Source organism: Coregonus clupeaformis, chromosome 18, assembly GCF_020615455.1.
Source record: "Coregonus clupeaformis isolate EN_2021a chromosome 18, ASM2061545v1, whole genome shotgun sequence".
NCBI lineage: Eukaryota > Metazoa > Chordata > Actinopteri > Salmoniformes > Salmonidae > Coregonus > Coregonus clupeaformis.
Window position 1 is genome coordinate 16789270 of NC_059209.1, and position 22522 is coordinate 16811791.

Sequence of the window (22522 nt, forward strand, 5' to 3'; positions counted from 1 at the left end):
TACGCTCACAGTGAGAGATTTAGACCTTATGTGGGCTTATGTGGAAAGAGGAGTGAATCTAGTCAGGTTTCACCGAGTGGTGTTAGACTATAGACACACTGAAGAGTTGAAATGACGCCGCCACTGTGTCCAAGGGAAAAGAGAGCCTGTAAGCAAATCACCAGGCAGCCCAGCGTGTGTCCTTTAGCCTGGTCCTCTCTCTGCTCAGACCTACTGAATAAAACATTCAAGATGTCTGCACTCTCTGTGCCTAATCTCCCTCCTAACATCCAGCTGGTTACATTTGTTGGCTACCCTAAGTTACACGACGATGGTTGGAGCTGTAGGATACATATGCTTGGTGAGGACTTATGGCAATGGGTTTCTTTTCAGATCCGAGCACAATTTTGATCATGCTGCATTTTCTCCTTAGACATTGTTCTTTATTAAGTCCAATTTGTCATTGATGTACTTTGAATGTTGTGATGTGTGGATATGATATGTGGCAGGTGTCTGTTGGTTTTCTGTCTTCTGCTCTAACAAGTCACTCTGTCTCTTCTGTCAGATGTTGCAGCAGACCCGCGTGTTTGCCTTATCTGTGGAGACCGCGCTACAGGCCTGCACTATGGCATCATCTCCTGCGAGGGCTGCAAGGGCTTCTTCAAGCGCAGCATCTGCAACAAGCGAGTGTACCGCTGCAGCCGTGACAAGAACTGCGAGATGTCGCGCAAGCAGCGCAACCGCTGTCAATACTGCCGCCTGCTCAAGTGTCTACAGATGGGAATGAACCGCAAAGGTAAGAGGACACCGAAGAGGCAAGAGTGATGAGCAGACGAGAGCCACACATGCAGAGGCCTAGAATGCTGACCTGAATGTACTGTACTGGAACCATAGTAGATTGTTCTAGAACCACAGATTTCATTGGAAGAGTTCCTTGAGGGTTTCGAATATATTGCACAGCCACAAAGTCAAAATTGTAGAAATTCATGAAAATAAAACAAATATTAATTTAAGGTTAGGCATAAGGTTATCAGTGTGGTTAGGGTTAGGGTTAAGGCTAAAGTTTAACATCACATTTTAAGAAGATAAATTGTAGAAATAGAGGGGTTTTATGACTTTGTGGCAGCCTTAACTAGTAATGACCCCACTCTCTTTTCAACTCGCAACACCGCCCAGCTCTGTAGTTATGTAGATAGTGCCCTCTGCTGCATTGACTGTGTAGGTGAACTTTCACATTTTACTGTACTCTTTCCTGATTATCTCCTGTGGCACAATCAGAGCAGCCACCAGGGAGAGTTCCAATGTTGCTATGACAACCTCCCTAGGAATTGTACTGTACTTTGGTGTTTTTATGGCTTGAAACCCAAACATAGTATTTAAAAAAAACATACAGTTTGTTCCTCTTATTGTGATGCTTATGGCTGTTCTGTGTGTTTTCCAGCAATCAGGGAAGATGGGATGCCAGGAGGGAGAAACAAAAGCATTGGACCTGTCCAGGCAAATATTCACTGTGCTATTTGATATTTCAGAATTGTTATACATTTTTATTTATATCCATTTAAATTTCATTTGCTTACTAAGAATTGTTATGTAAAAATGCTGGTAATTTCTAACCCATTGCCCTGAACTGCAATGAATAGAAATGGAATTGAACCCATCCCTGACAGTGATTTCATGCTCACATTAACTTATAATTTCATTAGCTGGCTTTAAGCAAGATAATCGGGCAAATCAGCATCCACAATTGCTTGCAGCACCAGTCATTATTTACAGTGTTCAATTCAATCTATGTCATTAACATTAGATGAAGGATTAGCCATGCTTTTCAAATATAATTTTGTATAGCTAAGATGTAGGTCGTTCCATGTCATTTCAGCAAGTCATGACACCCACCATCTCAGATTGTTCTGAAATCGTGTCTGTATTTAGAAACAGATAAGATAAGCATTCCGGAAGCATTATTTAGTAGAAATATAATTAGATCTCTGAGAAATTAAGCTAATTGATTGCACACAAATTGGCTATTTTAATTTATAGGATTCATATAATATTCAATAATTATAGCACCTAACATCCGATTTGGACCAAACTTTTTTGTAACAATGAGTAAGACATAAGGAATGGCTTTTGACAATTTCTTTGGATTCCTCATGTCTAACTCATTGTTAGAAAAAAGTTTGGTCCAAATCAGATGTTAGGTACTATATTTATTAAATATTATATGAATCCTATAAATTAAAATGGCCAATTTGGGTGCAATCAATTAGCTTAATTTCTGAGTGATGAAATTATATGTCAACAATATAATGTTGCAGGGATACTAATCTTATTTGTTTCTAACAACAGAAACTTTTTGAGGTGGAATGACCCCTGTGTTCGTGGGTGGGTGAGTGCGCATGGTGTGTCCTTGTGCCTCTGTGGAACAAGTTGTCCTAGGATAATTATACCCTGGACAACAGTGCTATGTTAATCCATTCAGATGCCTGAAAACAATGCTGTAGTATTAACAGCTAAAGACTTGAAGTACCCAGGGGAATTAATTATAATAGTTAATGGGCTTGCCAATGCCATGACTCTTTACATATTCTCTCTCTCTCTCTCTCTCTCTCTCTCTCTCTCTCTCTCTCTCTCTCTCTCTCTCTCTCTCTCTCTCTCTCTCTCTCTCTCTCTCTCTCTCTCTCTCTCTCTCTCTCTCTCTCTCTCTCTCTCTCTCTCTCTCTCTCTCTCTCTCTCTCAGATCACAGATGACGAGATTGAGCGGATCATGTCGGGACAGGAGTTTAAGGAGGAAGCCAGTCTCCCGGAGCACAGCTGGAGCAACAACGGTGACAGTAGTGACCACAGTTCCCCTAGCAATGGCGCCTCCGAGGGCAACCAGCCATCACCCGCATCCACTCTGTCATCCAAGTGAGTTAGCAATTTGTCTACATGAGGGCGCATCGTAGCCATTGTCAACAGTTTGTCCATTTATTAAATAATTAACTGCCCCTGACATTCTCATTGCCAAGTTAGTAAGGTGTTTGCCACTAGAAGAATGCCTGAATGCGATCTATTCAGACTTAGCAGTGATATCTGTACAATGAATTCATACCAGTATCTGCTGTTCTTGCTATGGAGACATGCATAGTGTCTATCTACAAGCAGCAAGGCCAAATATAGTGGTGGTATCTATTTTAGTCTCTCTCTGTGTAAACATCAACTTATCTATATCAGCCATGTACTCTGATTATGTTAGAAATGCACAGAAATAGTTATTTATCAAATAAAATCTCAACAACATGAGCACACTTGCCAGATACCAGAACAGTATAATTTCTGGCATTTAGTGTAAGTACAGTATGTAATTGAACGACTATTGTGAGTGAAGTATCTTGCGGCAGTGACAGTTCTACTGTGTTTTCCATAATGTCTGAAGTGTTAGTGTGTTTGACCATTGTGTTTTGTCTGTCCAGTCGCTCTGTAGAGATGAATGGTGGCTACACGGCTGCTCTCAGGGACCAGTACATCAACACCCCCATGAACACCCCCTACCAGCTGCTACCTCACCTCTTCAGCTACCATGCCCAGTCAGGCCTGCTGGCCCCCCAGCCCCGCAGCCTCTACCCCCAGTCACACCCCCTGGTGCTGCAGCTAGTTGCTGCAGAGGACCTGGCTCCACTGGCCACCCCCATGCTGATAGAGGACGGGTGAGTAGGCCTGCTTAACCTGAAATATCTGCTGAGCACTCAAACTGTGGCATGTTTTTGATCTACCAATTCCAGCAGACATCTATTTGGAAATGTGTTTTAGAAATGTGTGTTCCATTTTACAATATGAATTTTCTGACCATGTGACCAGGTCAGCTACAAATCCTGGCCCAATACAATAATATGAACAGCATGCTGTTATGAATTCTGTTGATATTCACATCCATGCCTCTCTGTCTCCCTGTCAGGTACAAGGTGACTCAGGTGGAGTTGTTTGCACTGCTGTGTCGTCTGGCCGACGAGCTGCTGTTCCGTCAAATCTCGTGGATCAAGAAGCTGCCGTTCTTCTGTGAGTTGTCCATCGAGGACTACACCTGTCTGCTCAGCTCCACCTGGCAGGAACTCATCCTGCTCTCCTGCCTCACCATCTACAGTGCGCAGATCTTTGGAGACCTGGCTGACGTCACCGCCAAGTACACGCCCTCTGATGACGAGCTGCAAGGGTGAGTATTGCCAGACAGTGGGATCACTGTTAGGGTTAAACAATGATACTAGGGTTAACCATAACCGCTGGCCTTGTGTTCATAGGTTTATTTTGGAATCATTGTATGGAAAGAGACCATTTAGCTGGGAGACCCTCCTCTTCTGCTTTTGTGTAGGCATTCATGCATCAGAGGTTAGAAGGCAATAGTGTTTGCTTACCTAGACTTATGTTATTGTAGTATTTTTGGGAGGTGTGGTGGCTGAATATGGCTCTAAAGAGAAGGGATGATGTCAAAATTGAAGTTGTGTTTCCTTCTGCAACAACAGTCTCCTACGGAGACCACCGTTCCACTCTGTGGATTCACAATCTATAAAGGCTATGATATTTCTACCATTACATCGGGGTATATTGGTTTTGGAAGTGTGCCAGTGAACTGGCCCGTGAAGTGGACGACTCCTCAGGACTGTGGCTAGCACTGTCTGGGCCATTATGAAATACAGGTCTGTCCCTCTGTCCCAGATTGGCCATAATACTGTGAGGGCTTAGTTGTGTGTAAATCAGACCAGAATTATCTGACCTTTTGGCACACTTGTTCCTAATTTTCTATTGGATTTACGACTGGGTTGTGTTGCAATGGCCCATTTGCCTGCAGTTTGCACATACAAGGAGAAGGTGTCTGATTTACTAAGGCAGTGCTAAACGGTGTGTAGGCACATTTACTAAAGATATAGTTAAAGAGATCAAGATTTAAGAGGAGCTGTAGAGACGGGTATAGAGATTGATGAGTTCAGTTATTCAGTTTGACATGTTTAAGTACATGCTCCATCCTTAAAGCTAAAGGAAATGTTTAGTCAGAGAGATTAATGTCCTTAATCACTTGTAGTGGATCAGGCATAATCCACTTCTTCCCCCTTTTGCTCATCTTCTTAGTATGGTCATGATTTAATCAACTCTCACATTATCATGAATCTACTCTCCCTTCACTTTTTATTTCTTTGTGATTTTCCACTTCTGTAGCTGTGTGTACGAGAGCTGGTAGTCTTGTTGATTTTGTGGGTTGTTTGTGAGTGTGTGTGCGTGCGTGCGTATCACATTTCACAATCTCACCATGTTTTTGTATACGTCCCCCCTAGGTTCAGTGAGAATGGCATGGAGGTGATGGAGAGGTTGATCTATCTGTTCCGCAAGTTCCACCAGTTGAAGGTCAGCAACGAGGAGTACGCCTGCATGAAAGCCATAAACTTCCTGAACCAAGGTAACACACACACGCACACAGTCAGACACAGCACTGTTCCAACAGGAATTTTCAAAACGGCTCTGCTGCTCAGATGCTTTATTGAATAAAAAGGATACAAACATCACACATACATGAACAGTAGCTAATGTCCTCTCCTCAATGTGTTCCTGTCTGTTGGGCAGATATCCGTGGTCTGACTAACATCTCCCAGTTGGAGCAGCTGAACAAGCGTTACTGGTACGTGTGTCAGGACTACACTGAGTACAAGTACCCTCACCAGCCCAAACGCTTCCCTGAGATCATGATGTGTCTGCCAGAGATCCGCTTCATGGCAGGTAAGTTGGGGCATCTATTACATCAGGGATTGGCATGGCGGGCGGTGTATTATGAAATGCTAATGTAAAGGTCCATAACAAAGTAGGCGATAGGATAATTGTTCTGTACTCACGCCCTGTGAAACATGTTTCTTTCCAGGCAAGCTGGTGAATGTTCCCCTGGAACAGCTCCCCCTCTTGTTCAAAGCAGTCTTGCACTCCTGCAAATCCAGCCTAATCAGCTACAGGACAGGAAGTTCCCCCTGTCTGACTTCTACGGGTACCTCCCCTGGGAACTGAGCCCCGCCCTCCTGGCTCTAGGACCGCCCCTTTACTCAGAGCTGGCCTGGGGGACAGGGCAAGGGACTGGTCCTCCTTCCTGTGAATGTGACAAGCAGCTAGTTTTTAAAAACTTTTTTTTCTCTATATATTTATTACACGACAGAGCTGAATGTATGCTGATTTACACTGTGCACATGCTTCTGTACAAACTAAATGCACATAGATGCATTGGTCTTTGGAGTTTACAAGTGTGTATCCGATTGCTCAACGTGTCGGTGTTGCCATTGTTAGAACTAGATTTGAAAGGTTTATTTTATTTGGATGGGGGCGGGTATAAATTAGTAGTGTTTTGAGACTACCTCAGGAAGATGTTGTTGCTATTTTCAGGTACCTTTTTCTCACTGTTTTGAAATGAAGAGTTGCCCAGTCTGAATCAAATCCCTGTAAATGCTTTAAACTCCTGAATCATAGATTGGTAAGTAGGCCTTTACCATGAAATTGACCAAACGCATTGCTGTATTTTGAACCAAAGATAGAAAAGCATTCACCCCTGCAATCAGCAAATGAATGTTCAGTACTGGTGTATTGTCCCAATTCTTGTAGTATGTTTCTATACTGTGTTACACACACTCTCTCTTACAGAACCCACAGACAGACATCCTGTAAGGGATGGGCTGGTCAGTTTGAACATTCCTAGACTTTCAGTGAGGTGACATTTAGTGGGATTGTGGGATCTTCGTAGAAATCGAGCATACGGGTATTTTCTACAATCATAGACTGCAGAACAAATTGAATTGCAGGGGAAGTTTGTTATTAGCTGTATTGATTTTTTTGTTGTTGACCAAAGTGTTATGCAAAGCTTTTTCAAGCAGCACCCATAGATGTGTGATGAGCCGATAGCTCAATGTAATGATTTCTTATCAATGAAGGACCAGAATAAGAAATGAATCAATCTGCATCGGAGCCAGAGGGGAGACCTTCTGCTGACAGACAGACACAGTATAGCTGGTTCCCATCCTAACCCCTAACGCTGAAACACCACAGACAAAAGCCCCACTGTCTTCCCTCCTAGTCCATGTAGCACCCATCTATTGCTCCAGACATACAACTTTTAGCCCTCCACTGGTACTCCCTTGCCCAATCCTTAGCCTCTGCACATGCTCATTGGGTTGGTGGTCCAGTCCGCACAGTTAGGCTAGAAGGAAATGCTGGCCTACTCATTTTTACTACTACATCTTTAGACGGTGTTGGGTTCAGAATGCTCAGGTGACTAATTTTTGGCTGTAAAAGAGTAGAGATAGAGGAGACATTAGGGGCTTGTCCATTAATCTGGACAGACTAGAGGTTACTTCCAGCTTGCACATCATCTGAGACAGATATGCACATTGTTTAAAAAAAAACATACAGAGAAAAAGGTTCTTTATTTTCTAAGTATGAAATGATCATTTCAACCACTTGAAGTGTCTTTTTTGATCATTCAAGTTTTAGCTGTTTCACAGCAACCATTGTTTCAAAATAATTTGGGGCAATGCAGCCCTTAAAACGACTCTCTTTTATGCGTGCTGTGGTAAGGCAGGAGACATTCTTTGACCATAACCTTGGCAAAGTGCCCACCCTGCATGCTCCTCTCTCTCAGGTCCTTTTGGACCTGTATTTAAACAGGGTAAAGTGAGTATTATGTATTGCATTCAGGAGTTACTCAGTGATCACTATGCTGATGGACTTGTAGGATTTGTAGTCGTAGGATTCTGGACATTGTAGGTCCTTTTAGAAAGTGTTTTCTTTTTCAAATATTTTTCTGTTTCATGAAAGTGAATGTGTTGGTTTTAAGGGCATGTTATAAGACTTGCAGAACATATTTAAAACAACTGGTGAACCATTGCTCCCAGTTCAGTGTTGAGCTGATTTGGCTGAAGGTGGTCTGAGACAGGGAAGAAATGCCAGAGATGTCCCTTTTCCAAACTGAGCATACTCAAAATAACCTCAACTATCAGGTCTACTGTAGGTCTAGCCTGGTCTGTCTATCTCAGCCTTAACACTGTACTACCTTAGCCTCAAAGGAAAACTCCACCCAAAAACTATCTTTTGGTATTTGTTTCATTTGTCCGTTGTTGACATAGTGCCAAAATGTGTTGCTTGTCAGCAATCAAGTTTTCAAGATATGTAACTTTCAAAATACAGAAATCATCCCCTTATGATGCATCTCTGGGTGGAATGTTCCTTTAGCACTGTACTATCTCATGCCCTGAACCACCCTTTGAATACTTTCACCAATGGAGTGTTCTTTGTTTCAGTAGTTTTCAAGTAGCCACCTTTCCATGTTTTGTTTTTATACATTTTCAATGTTATTGTTAAAGCTAGAATCCTTAATTAAAACAATAACAAAGCGTCACCCCACCTTAGTTTTGGTAAAAGGCTGAGGGATGGGAGAAATGTAACCACTCTCAAATGCATAGACAGAGCTATGGATGCAAGGACTGGCCATCCATTATATCAATTATAGTTTTAACAATGTTTTGAGGCTATACCGTGTTTGTTTACATTTACATTACAATTCTTTCTGATGGATGTTGGATGTGATTCTATCAACTCATTCCCTTGTCTCTGCTGTAACTTGAGTTCCAAAAGAATATAGTGTTTATGGTAGTGATATTACAATTCAAAAAATTTCATGGATTGATCACTTTTACTATTACCAAAAACATGTTACAGATTTGATGAATAAAATGATATCTGCAGACAGTGAATTAACTCAGCAGAAGACAGGCACCTGTGAAACCGGTAAATATTATGCATATTTATGCATGATCCTTCACATGCAAAGCCTTTACTGTATTCCCCAGTGTCCTTTGGGTCTGAGGTGTGGAGTTTTCAACTCAGATATTAGAAGGTAGTCACACACTGTGGCTTCCTACTTCTCTTTCAGTTGACCATCTGTGAATAAAGCAGAGAACATTGAGGTGTGCCAGTAGTCATGGTGGGGAGCAGCCAGCCACTGGTCTGGGGGGCTCAGTGCATATGGCACTCTTAAACTCAGGGATCAGAACTTCTTAGGGGACATGTGTTTGAGACCCTAGCCCAGTGTTGCTGCTGCCATACAGTGTCACTCTGGCCATCATACATGAATATAGGGACCCTAAGTGGCAGATTCTTCCTTGCGGTCTCTTTTCAAATCAAACGTCACATTGCTGCCTTGCTGCCAACACCTGTCATGTTTTGAAATACTTGTAATACAAACTCATTATCATTCTTATTATTTTCTGGAATGTTTTTACAGATAATGGATATGTAATTTGCAATTTCTATACTGATACTACCTCTTTTTTTGTGTCATCACGTTGCTTACCTTCACACAGGTAATGTTTAAAAAAAAATCTTATTTATTGGTTTCATTGCACCAATGTTATGTTATTTTGTGTCTCTTATTTCATCCAGTTACCTCTCACTGTTACCTATTTTGCATGTAAATGTTTCCTCATATGTTTTTCCGTGCTACCTCAGGACAAACTGTAGCCTCACCCTCAGTGGGTGGGAGTCAGTTTGACCACCTTGCCAGTTTACATTTACTCTGACCACTTCTTTCTGTGATCGATCATGTAGTTTATAACATCACACAAAGTGATCAATGAAAACGGATGAAACTGATGACTTAGCTACTAGCACATCATGACCATACATTACCAATCATTACCACACCTGATTACCATATCAAATAATTTATATGGGAATCTCGACATACTGTATGTATTCACATGCCTTAGGCGGTTACCATTTGTTCACTTTTCTGTGGTCGTTTTATCAATACTTCCCATTTTACTGGTGAATCAGTGTTTCTTTGTTCACTTTATATAGCATCATATAACCCAGTATGATATTCCAATCAATGTATTGTGTTCATTCACTATATTTATATAGTTTTCAAGATGGTGTGTACCAAACAATGTAAATGCGAAGTGTAAAGAGTTAAAAGGGTTAAATGAGCAGTATCATGTTTGATATAAAATGCTGCTTGTGAGTGATTATTAATTAGAATGTAACTTTGGCCCTTCTGCCATATCCTGTTGTTAACATGCTTTTCCTCACTCATCTCAACAATGAATGGTGAATGGTTTTCTGTTATAACAGTGTTATTACAAGCTTATTCAGTGTTATTACAATTCATTCATGGAAGCTCCTTATTAAGGAGCCCACAATGGGGCAACTAGAGTAGATAAAATCATATCATATCTCAGGGAACAACGTCTTAAAGTATTTCCATTGAATCTGCACAACTGGATATGCAGATTAAATACATTACATTTTTATCTGCCATGTTTTTTTTCTTCGTTAAAGGGATACTTTAAGGGATCCCCAGAGTCAGATGAACTCATGGATACCATTTTTATGTCTCTGCATCCAGTATGAAGGAAGTTAGAGGTAGTTTAACGAGCCAATGCTAAGTAGCATTAGCGCAATGAATGGAAGTCAATGTCAACAACTAGCATGCTAGCTGTTACCATAGACGTCCAGTCATTGCGCTAATGCTAGTTAGAAATTGCGCTAACGCTAGTTAGCAACTTCCTTCAAATTGCACACAGAGACATAAACATGGTATCCACAAGTTAATCTGACTGGGGAAGTAGATAAAGGGCTTCATTTCCAAAATCCCAAAGTATCCCTTTAAATCTTTTGAAAAACCTCTCTCCTCTGCTTTTCTTACTTTAACTACCTGTGACAAATGTGATCCATATGTGTTAAACGCATGTTTAGAAATTGTTAGGACTTGAAACCAAATAAATGTGAACGTTATGCAACTGTGAGATTGTTGTCATGTCTAGCATTATTTAACAGATAGTGAACAGTGTGAAGAGTCTCTATGCTTCCTTTAGGTATGATGCTTATTTGCTATAAAAAAATGACAGTTGCTATCTGATCATTCTATCTGAAAGTATTAAGCTTACCAAGACATGTACATGTACATCTAGGGTTTTAGGGACACACTCTCGCTCTGGCATTTGAAGCCAGTCAGCAGATTTAGGATGGTTCTAATCTGTGTGTCCCTGACCCATCCCCCAACACCCAGCCTAATTTGTTTTGCAGACTGAGACAGCCTATCATTCACACACACACACACACACACACAAAAACAAACTGTTCCTGCATGTCAAATTAGAGAGAGAAAGATCTGTATCTAGACAACATGTATTATGATAATCTACATTTAGGGTGTAACTAAAATGCAGGGCCAGAGACAGGACCAGCTAAGGCTATAGGGAACTGCAATGCATATTTAAATGTAAAGCAATTAATCTCTATGTCGTCCTTAATATAGTCAGAGAAGAGGAGGAGATAGAGGCGAAACACACACACGATCGCCAGTGACATGGTCCATTTTAGGTTATCTGGAGATTGATTGATGGTTATCAGTAGAGCTGCTGCTTGCATCATGTCTGTGATCCGGCCCAGGAATGGGCCATGGGCAGAGGAGGACCTACTTATCTACTCAAGGCTGAGTGAGGCGAGGCGAGGGGATTTTGACAGGCTGTTCTAGCAGCAGCCCCTCTTCTCTCCCCTAACAGGATCCCCTCCCTCACTGACTGACCTCCACTCTCAGGCCCACTCAAGGCTGGGGGTGTGGAGTCCCTTTCAATGGAGACATATCATGCAAAGCGTATGAAGGGGAAAATGTATCCTATGCGTGGATTGTGTTGAATATGATGGTGTATACCTAACATAATAGCAACTCCCATCAATACCACTATTTGCATATACCACTCATAATAGAGAAATTGGCCATACCAAGACAAATGCAGTATACACAATTCAATGCATTATGATAACACTATAAAAGTCACAAAATCATTATCATTGTCAAGACCAAAATATTCTGAACCAAATATGGTTATAGTATTATTTGTGCAGCTCCCAGTCAGGAGAGGGTTGAGAGATCTTAATTGCAGGCCCTGGCAGCGTTAGGTTTTCGTTGGCCCACCATAGCGGGAGCTGCCCTTTAGAAATACCACCCTCTGAGCCAGGTTTATCTTATCATAACTAAAAGTCCAATATCCTATCTCTTTGATAAGAGCCAGAGGTTTGATAAACACAGAGTTAGAGCTGAGATAGAAGAGCACAGTACCACAGACTTAGGGGAGGACTACTGCTTTGATTAAGATGTAAAGACAACCTCAAGGAAATGACACATCTTTACTTGTTTTGCCAAGGGGTTTCATCATAACAAGCTTTTGGGATTCATGCACATATTCCTTCTCCAACTGCACTATCATTTGTTAAGTTTGTTCACTCAATGCCTTGCCGATGTATACTTTTACTGTAATATGAATTTGTTGGTAGCAGTGGTGGTGTTGGTGTTTAATTTAACTAGCCACATGACACCTGCCTGTGCTTTAGGTTGAACCCATTTACATTACTCTTGGAGACACGTCAAAGCTAGGGCTGACCCCCTCACCAAAATGAGAGAGATACAAGTGAAGAGAGTGCGAGGGGGATGGAGAAAGTGAGGTAGGAAAAAATAATTAGAGAGGGTGGATAAAGACATAGATAAAAGAGAGAGAGAAAATGAGAGAGATTGAGAGAGAGAGAGAGATTGAGAGAGAGAGAGAGAGAGAGAGAGAGAGAGAGAGAGAGAGAGAGAGAGAGAGAGAGAGAGAGAGAGAGAGAGAGAGAGAGAGAGAGAGAGAGAGAGAGAGAGAGAGAGAGATCATTTCGGGAGCATGGACTGTAGGAAATGGCAGAGGCATCAGAGAAATGTGAGGGAACAAGGTTAGATCCCTCTGAAAGTGTGTCAGTTGGCGGAGGGTGAGGAATGGTGGGACTGTTATCGTAAGGCAGCGGGGCTAGAGTGCGCCAGGGTCAAGGGGAACAAGATGATAGGGCTCCCCCAGGGAGAGTGAGGAGATGTGGAGAGGGGGGAGACAAGAGAGGGAGAGGACCACACCTGGAGAAAGCACGCTTCAGGAGCGTGGCAGAAAGGACACAGGCCAATAAAGCCAAGTGGACACTGATAGGCCTGTACTGTCAAGGTTGAAAGACCCTTGAATCTCCATAATGTTCTTCTGGTTGTTAAAGAAGAAATCTGCAGTTTAAACAATAACAAAGTTGGGCCTGGAGAATTTAATTTAACCAGGCAAGTCAGTTAAGAACAAATTCTTATTTACAGTGACAGCCTACCCCAACGACGCGGTGCCAATTGTGCACCACCCTATGGGACTCCCAATCACGGCCAGATTGTAATACAGCCTGGAATCGAACCAGGGTCTGTAGTGACGCCTCCAGCGCTGAGAAGCAGTGCCTTAGACCGCTGTGCCACTCGGGAGCCCTACATGTAACCACTGTCAAATTCATAGACAGAGCTATGAATGCATAGACTGACCGTCCATGATATCAAAATAATCGAACCATGTTTTGGGGCTATATTGCTTACAAACAATGGAGTAAAACAAGCTTATATTTTGGGTTCTTACTGTATATGGTATTCTTCAAGAATCAATGGGTATATAAGTAATTTTAAAAAAGATTGCCAATGCCAGATTGCCCCTTTAAGATGTACAACAAAATCAAATCAAATCAAATCAAATTTTATTTGTCACATGCGCCGAATACAACAGGTGCAGACATTACAGTGAAATGCTTACTTACAGCCCTTAACCAACAGTGCATTTATTTTTAACAAAAAAAGTAAGAATAAAACAACAACAAAAAAAGTGTTGAGAAAAAAAGAGCAGAAGTAAAATAAAGTAACAGTAGGGAGGCTATATATACAGGGGGGTACCGTTGCAGAGTCAATGTGCGGGGGCACCGGCTAGTTGAGGTAGTTGAGGTAATATGTACATGTGGGTAGAGTTAAAGTGACTATGCATAAATAATTAACAGAGTAGCAGCAGCGTAAAAAGGATGGGGTGGGGGGGGCAGTGCAAATGGTCCGGGTAGCCATGATTAGCTGTTCAGGAGTCTTATGGCTTGGGGTAGAAGCTGTTGAGAAGTCTTTTGGACCTAGACTTGGCACTCCGGTACCGCTTGCCGTGCGGTAGCAGAGAGAACAGTCTATGACTAGGGTGGCTGGAGTCTTTGACAATTTTGAGGGCCTTCCTCTGACACCGCCTGGTATAGAGGTCCTGGATGGCAGGAAGCTTGGCCCCAGTGATGTACTGGGCCGTACGCACTACCCTCTGTAGTGCCTTGCGGTCGGAGGCCAAGCAGTTGCCATACCAGGCGGTGATGCAACCAGTCAGGATGCTCTCGATGGTGCAGCTGTAGAATTTTTTGAGAATCTGAGGACCCATGCCAAATCTTTTCAGTCTCTTGAGGGGGAACAGGCTTTGTCATGCCCTCTTCACGACTGTCTTGGTGTGTTTGGACCATGATAGTTCTTTGGTGATGTGGACACCAAGGAACTTGAAGCTCTCAACCTGTTCCACTACAGCCCCGTCGATGAGAATGGGGGCGTGCTCAGTCCTCTTTTTTTTCCTGTACAGGAACAAATGAGATGTACTGTTGATGTACTGTTGAGTTTATAAGGAAATAATGATTGAAAATTGATTAAAATCATTTGTATATATTGTTTAAGATATGTTTGGCCTTATATATTTTAAATGTATATTTTGTTCTTGTCTCTACAAATGCTCTGTCTGGTGTCAGAGATCTATAATGGATAGAAAGCTATAAATGGTATAATCTTACCTAATGAATACCTAACAGACTGTTGTAACCTTGAATGTGAATGGGCTTCTGGCAGACTCCAACATTTGAACATCTGCTTGTCCAGTTAATCACTTCAATCTGATTCCCTTCACTAGAGCATGCTCATAAATGGCAACAGCATTTTAATAAATTCTCATATCAAACATTGAGCGATATAACCCTGATTCTCAGGGCCAGGAAATGAAATTGAGGGAAAACAAATGAGAATTTGTTTAAAGTTTTGTATTTGCGTCTATAACAATTTGGAGTCAAAAGAGATTGAGGACTTTTAGATCTGTCTCCAAATTTCGAGAGGAGAGTTTTGGTCAAGGACAGCTCCAGGAGGTTTGCCAGGCAGTAACAGTAATATCTGTACTGTACATTTTAAAATGGCTGTATAGTCCAGAGAGTCCATATTGACAGATCCACCTCAAACCTTTATTATAATACAATACTCTGTACTAGACAACTGGGTTGCTCCTGTCTTTCTCATTACTGAATGTTTTGCCAAATAAACATGTATAAAGGCGGTTTCTGAAGATTTCTGACATGTTAAAATGTGAAGGACAGTGACAGTGAATTATTGGACTGAAGTGACAGCAGAATAATATTCTGAAGAGATGTACTACAACAATGTACTGTATAGGCCCTTTTGATGCATACCAAGTTGATACTGCATGAAATTACTTTGACTGCTATAATGGATTATCAAACCAAAATATAGGGATATATTTAAGTGCATGCAAGGTTTCAATTGAGGATGACCTTGTGAGAGTCTAACAGCATGTCTCTATTGTTGTTGAACACAAAGCTGACTTCTCAAAAGAGCACTAACGGAAAACGGCTGTTAAATTTCAGGATTAAGTCAAGGCCAAGGAATGGTGGTAGTGCTCCATCCAAAAAATCATTGAGGTGCTCCATCTAAAATAGTAATTGTGAGAAACCATAAAACAAAGCAGCTCTGAGCATCAATGAGGCTAAGCATTTTACAAATACTGAAATGGCTGCATTGTTTTATTGGTTTCTCACAATTACTATTCAATACAATCTCCTACTACCTTATTATTACTACTTACTTACTTACTTACTCAGTGGTGTAAAGTACTTAAGTAAAAAATACTTTAAAGTACTACTTAAGTAGTTTTTGGGGTATCTGTACTTTACTTTATTATTTATATTTTTGACTACTTTTACTTTTACTTCACTACATTCCTAAAGAAAATAATGTACTTTATATTCCATACATTTTCCCTGACACCCAAAAGTACTTGTTACATTTCGAATGCTTAGCAAGACAGGAAAATGGTCCAATTCACACAATTATCAAGAGAACATCCCTGGTCATCCCTACTGACTTTTATCTGGCGGACTCACTAAACACAAATGTTTCATTTGTTAATTATGTCTGAGTGTTGGAGTCTGAGTGTTGGAGTGTGCCCCTGGCTATCTGTACATTTTAAAAAGCAAGAAAATTGTGCAGTCTGGTGTGCTTAATATAATCCATTTGAAATTATTTATACTTTTACTTTTGATACTTAAGTATACATACTTTTAGACTTTTACACACATAGTAGTTTACTGGGTGACTTTCACTTTTACTTGAGTCATTTTCTATTAAGGTATCTTTACTTTTACTCAAGTATGACATTGGGTACTTTTTCCACCGCTGTACTTACTACTACTACTTACTTACTACTTACTTCCTATAGTAATTAATAACTAATACAATCCCCAATGCTCACAGTAGGCCTGCTGTCCATGCTTCAACCACTACTGAAAGAGTGTTTGGTTTTGTAGTCCTTGGCAGTCTATATGCATCAAGACCAGCAGAGGGCATAACTCCAAAATAGTCATTACAGATACACATGTTCATCTTGTCCATCACATTTAATCAAACCCCATGGTCTATTGTAAATGTAATTCATATGGATATATAAAACTCTTTGAGGGAAAAAGGATTTTAGTTCCAAAGTAATTCTAGCTCTTAGAAAAGTGTTTGTGGTTTTAATCTTTGACCTTGTGGGAAGACACTGGGGGAAACCCCTTGCACGTTTGCTTTCTTAAGATGCTATTGTAGTTTAATCATATTTTTTCCTCCTCCAAGTGTTTTGTTTGGTTTAGTTTATGCAGTACCCTTACCCCAAGGACAGACGGAAGACACTGACATATGTATTGAGCCATGGGTTATCGTATTGTTCATGCTTGCTTTGTGATTTGTTATTGTCAAGTATAAATGCATTCTCTCCGTATACGTACAGTGGGGGAAAAAAAGATTTAGTCAGCCACCAATTGTGCAAGTTCTCCCACTTAAAAAGATGAGAGAGGCCTGTAATTTTCATCATAGGTACACGTCAACTATGACAGACAAAATGAGAAAAAAATGTCCAGAAAATCACATTGTAGGATTTTTAATGAATTTATTTGCAAATTATGGTGGAAAATAAGTATTTGGTCAATAACAAAAGTTTCTCAATACTTTGTTATATACCCTTTGTTGGCAATGACACAGGTCAAACGTTTTCTGTAAGTCTTCACAAGGTTTTCACACACTGTTGCTGGTATTTTGGCCCATTCCTCCATGCAGATCTCCTCTAGAGCAGTGATGTTTTGGGGCTGTCGCTGGGCAACACGGACTTTCAACTCCCTCCAAAGATTTTCTATGGGGTTGAGATCTGGAGACTGGCTAGGCCACTCCAGGACCTTGAAATGCTTCTTATGAAGCCACTCCTTCGTTGCCCGGGCGGTGTGTTTGGGATCATTGTCATGCTGAAAGACCCAGCCACGTTTCATCTTCAATGCCCTTGCTGATGGAAGGAGGTTTTCACTCAAAATCTCACGATACATGGCCCCATTCATTCTTTCCTTTACACGGATCAGTCGTCCTGGTCCCTTTGCAGAAAAACAGCCCCAAAGCATGATGTTTCCACCCCCATGCTTCACAGTAGGTATGGTGTTCTTTGGATGCAACTCAGCATTCTTTGTCCTCCAAACACGACGAGTTTAGTTTTTACCATATGACATTCTCCCAATCCTCTTCTGGATCATCCGAATGCACTCTAGCAAACTACAGACGGGCCTGGACATGTACTGGCTTAAGCAGGGGGACACGTCTGGCACTGCAGGATTTGAGTCCCTGGCGGCGTAGTGTGTTACTGATGGTAGGCTTTGTTACTTTGGTCCCAGCTCTCTGCAGGTCATTCACTAGGTCCCCCCGTGTGGTTCTGGGATTTTTGCTCACCGTTCTTGTGATCATTTTGACCCCACGGGGTGAGATCTTGCGTGGAGCCCCAGATCGAGGGAGATTATCAGTGGTCTTGTATGTCTTCCATTTCCTAATAATTGCTCCCACAGTTGATTTCTTCAAACCAAGCTGCTTACCTATTGCAGATTCAGTCTTCCCAGCCTGGTGCAGGTCTACAATTTTGTTTCTGGTGTCCTTTGACAGCTCTTTGGTCTTGGCCATAGTGGAGTTTGGAGTGTGACTGTTTGAGGTTGTGGGCAGGTGTCTTTTATACTGATTACAAGTTCAAACAGGTGCCATTAATACAGGTAACGAGTGGAGGACAGAGGAGCCTCTTAAAGAAGAAGTTACAGGTCTGTGAGAGCCAGAAATCTTGCTTGTTTGTAGGTGACCAAATACTTATTTTCCACCATAATTTGCAAATAAATTCATTAAAAATCCTACAATGTGATTTTCTGGAAAACATTTTCTCAATTTGTCTGTCATAGTTGACGTGTACCTATGATGAAAATTACAGGCCTCTCTCATATTTTTAAGTGGGAGAACTTGCACAATTGGTGGCTGACTAAATCCTTTTTTCCCCACTGTATGTTCTTTTTCAAATGCAGTCTCCACTTTCTTCTGAGAAAGCAGTCTCCTTACACTTTCTTCTGTATTGTTCTGATAGCTCCTTTTTGAGGCACAATTGATCAAATCAATAACTTGTAAAGGTTGTTACACCGGGGTTAGATGGTTACACATGGACTGACGTTCTACATGGACTGACGTTCTGACATCCAGTCAGTCTGTTCTACTGTAATTCCATTCTTGTCTGAACCATAAGCATGTATTTTCTATTGCATAATTGTATCATGAATACATTCACTTAAATGTTCACAGAAAATAATACTTTAAAACATTTTTGTGACATATTTACTCTTAATTTCTTTTAGATTTATTGCATGTAAAAGAGATTTGCATAAATGCACTTTCACCTATAAAGCAATTGTTTTCCTATAATTTTTTATCCCAGAGATTCTGCTGTTTTAGCAGAAAATAGCTGCAGAGGGCACAATGAGCAAAATATAAACGATGAAGTCAAAACAACATCCAAGCCCCAATCCTGCTCTTTATTTATTGTACTAATATATCTCAGAGACAGAGACAGAGCGCTTCTGATGCTGGGGCACCATTGACCTGTAGCCACAGCACACTTGCAAAACAAAAGAGTGCTGGAGACAAACATTAGATAGGCCATATTTCTGGGATTCATTGACAAGAGGCCTGGCCTGGTGTCTGCCTCAACAGGCCCTCTTCCTCCTCCTCACCCTGTTCTGACAGTGGGCTCAATATTTGTTTTCTGCCTCTTGGATATAATAATAGGATGTGTAGATAGCCTAATCAGGGACCTTTTTTTTTGCCTAATCTGAGACCTTGAAGGGTCACTGCCCCATACTAAGATCCTTCACTGCAGTGGGGTCAAGGCACTATAGGATACATACAACAGGGAGTGTAGGATAGATGTCTCATTAGCCTTGGTCTCATAGAGCTAATGCCACTTTTACAGTTACAGTTAATGCTGCTGTTACAATAATGACCAATTTGAGTTATTTTCATTCCGTCTTTGCAACGGTGAACCAGCAGCATGTGAATAATGTAATAGCAATGTAATAGTTTAAACTCCTGCTTTGCACCACCTCATAGGATAATAACCCTGTCCTCGACCTGCATGAGCACAAACAATGCGTGGAATGGAGAATGAAGCAAGTGTTTATCATGAACAGGAATTCCAAAAGAAATACCTTGTGGGTTTTGTATTGCTCCAGCTATGCAGACCAATTGATACAACTAGAATTACTAGATAACCAAATGCCCTGGCGTAGACTTGCAATGTTTCACCACACATGTTATGAGCTTTTCTACGTTCAAATCAGAGGTTGAATCGAAGCTTGACCTTCATGTCATTAAAATAGACAGGCACTTCAGCACAATATCTTAAAGGTCCAATATAGCCAATTTTATCTCAATATCAAATAATGTCTGGGTAACAGCTAAGTACCTTAATGTAATTTTCTTCAATAAAAATGGTAAAAAAAGAACCCAACATTTCTTAAGCAAGAATTTTGCTAGGACTGTCTGGGAGTGGTCTGAGTGAGGGGCCTAATTGGACGAGCCTAATGGGAGGGATATGTAACCTCATAGTGTGGAAATATATATAAAACACAGGAAAATTACATTTTGGACTGCACTGGGCCTTTAAGAATATAGCATTATACAATATCTCCCCTCACCCAACCGATGTTCTAAATCCACATTATACAACGGGTGGGTCTAATCCTGAATGCTGATTGGTTAAAACTGCATTCCAGCCGGTGTCTATTCCACAAGTTACCACCGGCTAAATCTATGACGTTAAAATGCCTATTTACTCTGTTCCATCTGACTGCTCAATCCACGGTCTCATCAGCCCAGCCAGGTCATTTATAAACTTGATCTCCACTATAAAAAGCACCTAGACATTATCTCACATTTCTTTAGACTAACATTTAGTTTTCAACAGCGGAGATTTGTATAAACCTTGCTGTCTGTCTCTCAGACATTTGCAACATGACATTTGCAACATTGTTTCAATATTCAAATTAAATCTCCAGCTGTCCCATAGTAATGAACATGTTGGGGGTCGGTACAAGACAGACAGGCAGGCAGCGTTTCTCTGCCAGTCGAAATCATGAATCAGCTGGCATCATTTTTATGGATTTATACAAATAAATGTCAATTGAAAAAAGGTAAAACCAAATGAAGTGCAGCTAGTTTGCAGTCTTTCCAGCTTCAGTTTGAAGAAGATAGCCCTATTTGGTAAAATACCAAGTCCATATTATGGCAGGAACAGCTCAAATAAGCAAAGAGAAATTACAATCCATCATTACTTTAAGACATGAAGGTCAGTGAATACGGAACATATCAAGACCTTTGAACGTTTCTTCAAGTGCAGTTGCAAAAACCATCAAGCGCTATGATGAAACTGCCTCTCATGAGGACCGCCACAGTAATGGAAGACCCATAGTCACCTCTGCTGCAGAGGATAAGTTCATTAGAGTTACCAGCCTCAGAAATTGCAGCCCAAATAAATGCTTCACAGAGTTCAAGTAACAGACACATCTCAATATCAACTGTTCAGATGAGACTGTGTGAATCAGGCCTTCATGGTCGAATTGCTGCAAAGAAACCACTACTAAAGGACACCAATAAGAAGAAGAGACTTGCTTGGGCCAAGAAACACGAACAATGGACATTAGACGGGTGGAAATGTGTCCTTTGGTCTGGAGTCCAAATTTGAGATTTTTGGTTCCAACCGCTGTGTCTTTGTGAGACGCAGTGTCGGTGAACGGATGATGTAATTTTTTAAAACATTTTAGTCATTTAGCAGACACTCTTATCCAGAGCCACTTACAGTTAATGAGTGCATACATTTTCATACTGGCCCCCCGTGGGAAACGAACCCACAACCCTGGCATTGCAAGCGCCATGCTCTACCAACTGAGCTACAGGGGACCTCCAGATGTGTATTTCCCACCGTAAAGCATGGAGGAGGAGGTGTTACGGTGTGGGGGTGCTTTGCTGGTGACACTGTCTGTGATTTATTTAGAATTCAAGGCACACTTAACCAGCATGGCTACCACAGCATTCTGCAGCGATATGCCATCCCATCTGGTTTGGGCTTAGTGGGACTATAATTTGTTTTTCAACAGGACAATGACCCAACACACCTCCAGGCTATGTAAGGGCTATTTTACCAAGAAGGAGAGTGATGGAGTGCTGCATCAGATGACCTGGCCTCCACAATCCCCCGACCTCAACCAAATTGAGATGGTTTGGGATGAGTCGGACTGCAGAGTGAAGGAAAAGCAGCCAACAAGTGCTCAGCATATGTGGGAACTCCTTCAAGACTGTGGAAAATAATTCCAGGTAAAGCTGGTTGAGAGAATGCCAAGAGTGTGCAAAGCTGTCATCAAGGCAAAGGGTGGTTATTTGAAGAATCTCAAATATAAAACATATTTTGCTTTGTTTAACACTTTTTTGGTTACTACATGATTCCATTTGTGTTATTTCATAGTTTTGATGTCTTCACTATTATTCTACAATGTAAAAAAATAAAATAAAAAATAAAAAAATAAACTTGAATGAGTAGGTGTTCTAAAACTTTTGACCGGTAGTGTATATTAATTAAATATTTTCTACAATTGTAAGGCGATTCTGTATTGTCTTTGTCATAGCCACAGTATGCCAGTTTCACAGTAATAAAACATTCATAATTACATTAGCTGACTGAACTGCCATACACAGTGCTCAAGGACAGACATACAATATGGATTGTTTAAAATATGTCAATTTTCTGGCATATATGGTACTGATGAGGTTGAGGACACTGATAGCCCCTTACTATACACTGTGTCTGTCTACTGTATTTGTGCATCTCAGTTATTATATTGCTTGTGTGGTAAAATAATAAAAAGGGGGCATCATCGTCTCCGTAGTCGTCACATGACATGTCGATGACCAATAAGAACTTCAGTAACTTTTTTGCTATTTGATAAAGAACGATGAGCAAAGACAAAGCTGGAAATGACTGCATTTATTCGTGGA

At 41.0% G+C, this 22522-nt stretch overlaps 1 protein-coding gene across 2 annotated transcripts in view; it reads left to right on the plus strand.

The window, feature by feature from the left end:
- LOC121550473 (nuclear receptor subfamily 6 group A member 1-A-like) overlaps positions 1–10345 on the plus strand; it is a 28113-nt gene extending 17768 nt beyond the window's left edge. For both annotated transcript variants that reach the window (XM_041862739.1, XM_041862740.1), the window contains exons 2-9: positions 545–775; positions 1421–1476; positions 2717–2886; positions 3432–3665; positions 3914–4168; positions 5283–5404; positions 5569–5721; positions 5861–10345. In XM_041862739.1, the coding sequence (XP_041718673.1) occupies positions 545–775; positions 1421–1476; positions 2717–2886; positions 3432–3665; positions 3914–4168; positions 5283–5404; positions 5569–5721; positions 5861–6000 (1361 nt within the window). In that variant the 3' untranslated portion in view covers positions 6001–10345. The remainder of the gene's footprint in view (positions 1–544; positions 776–1420; positions 1477–2716; positions 2887–3431; positions 3666–3913; positions 4169–5282; positions 5405–5568; positions 5722–5860) is intronic.
- Positions 10346–22522: the final 12177 nt, after the last annotated feature.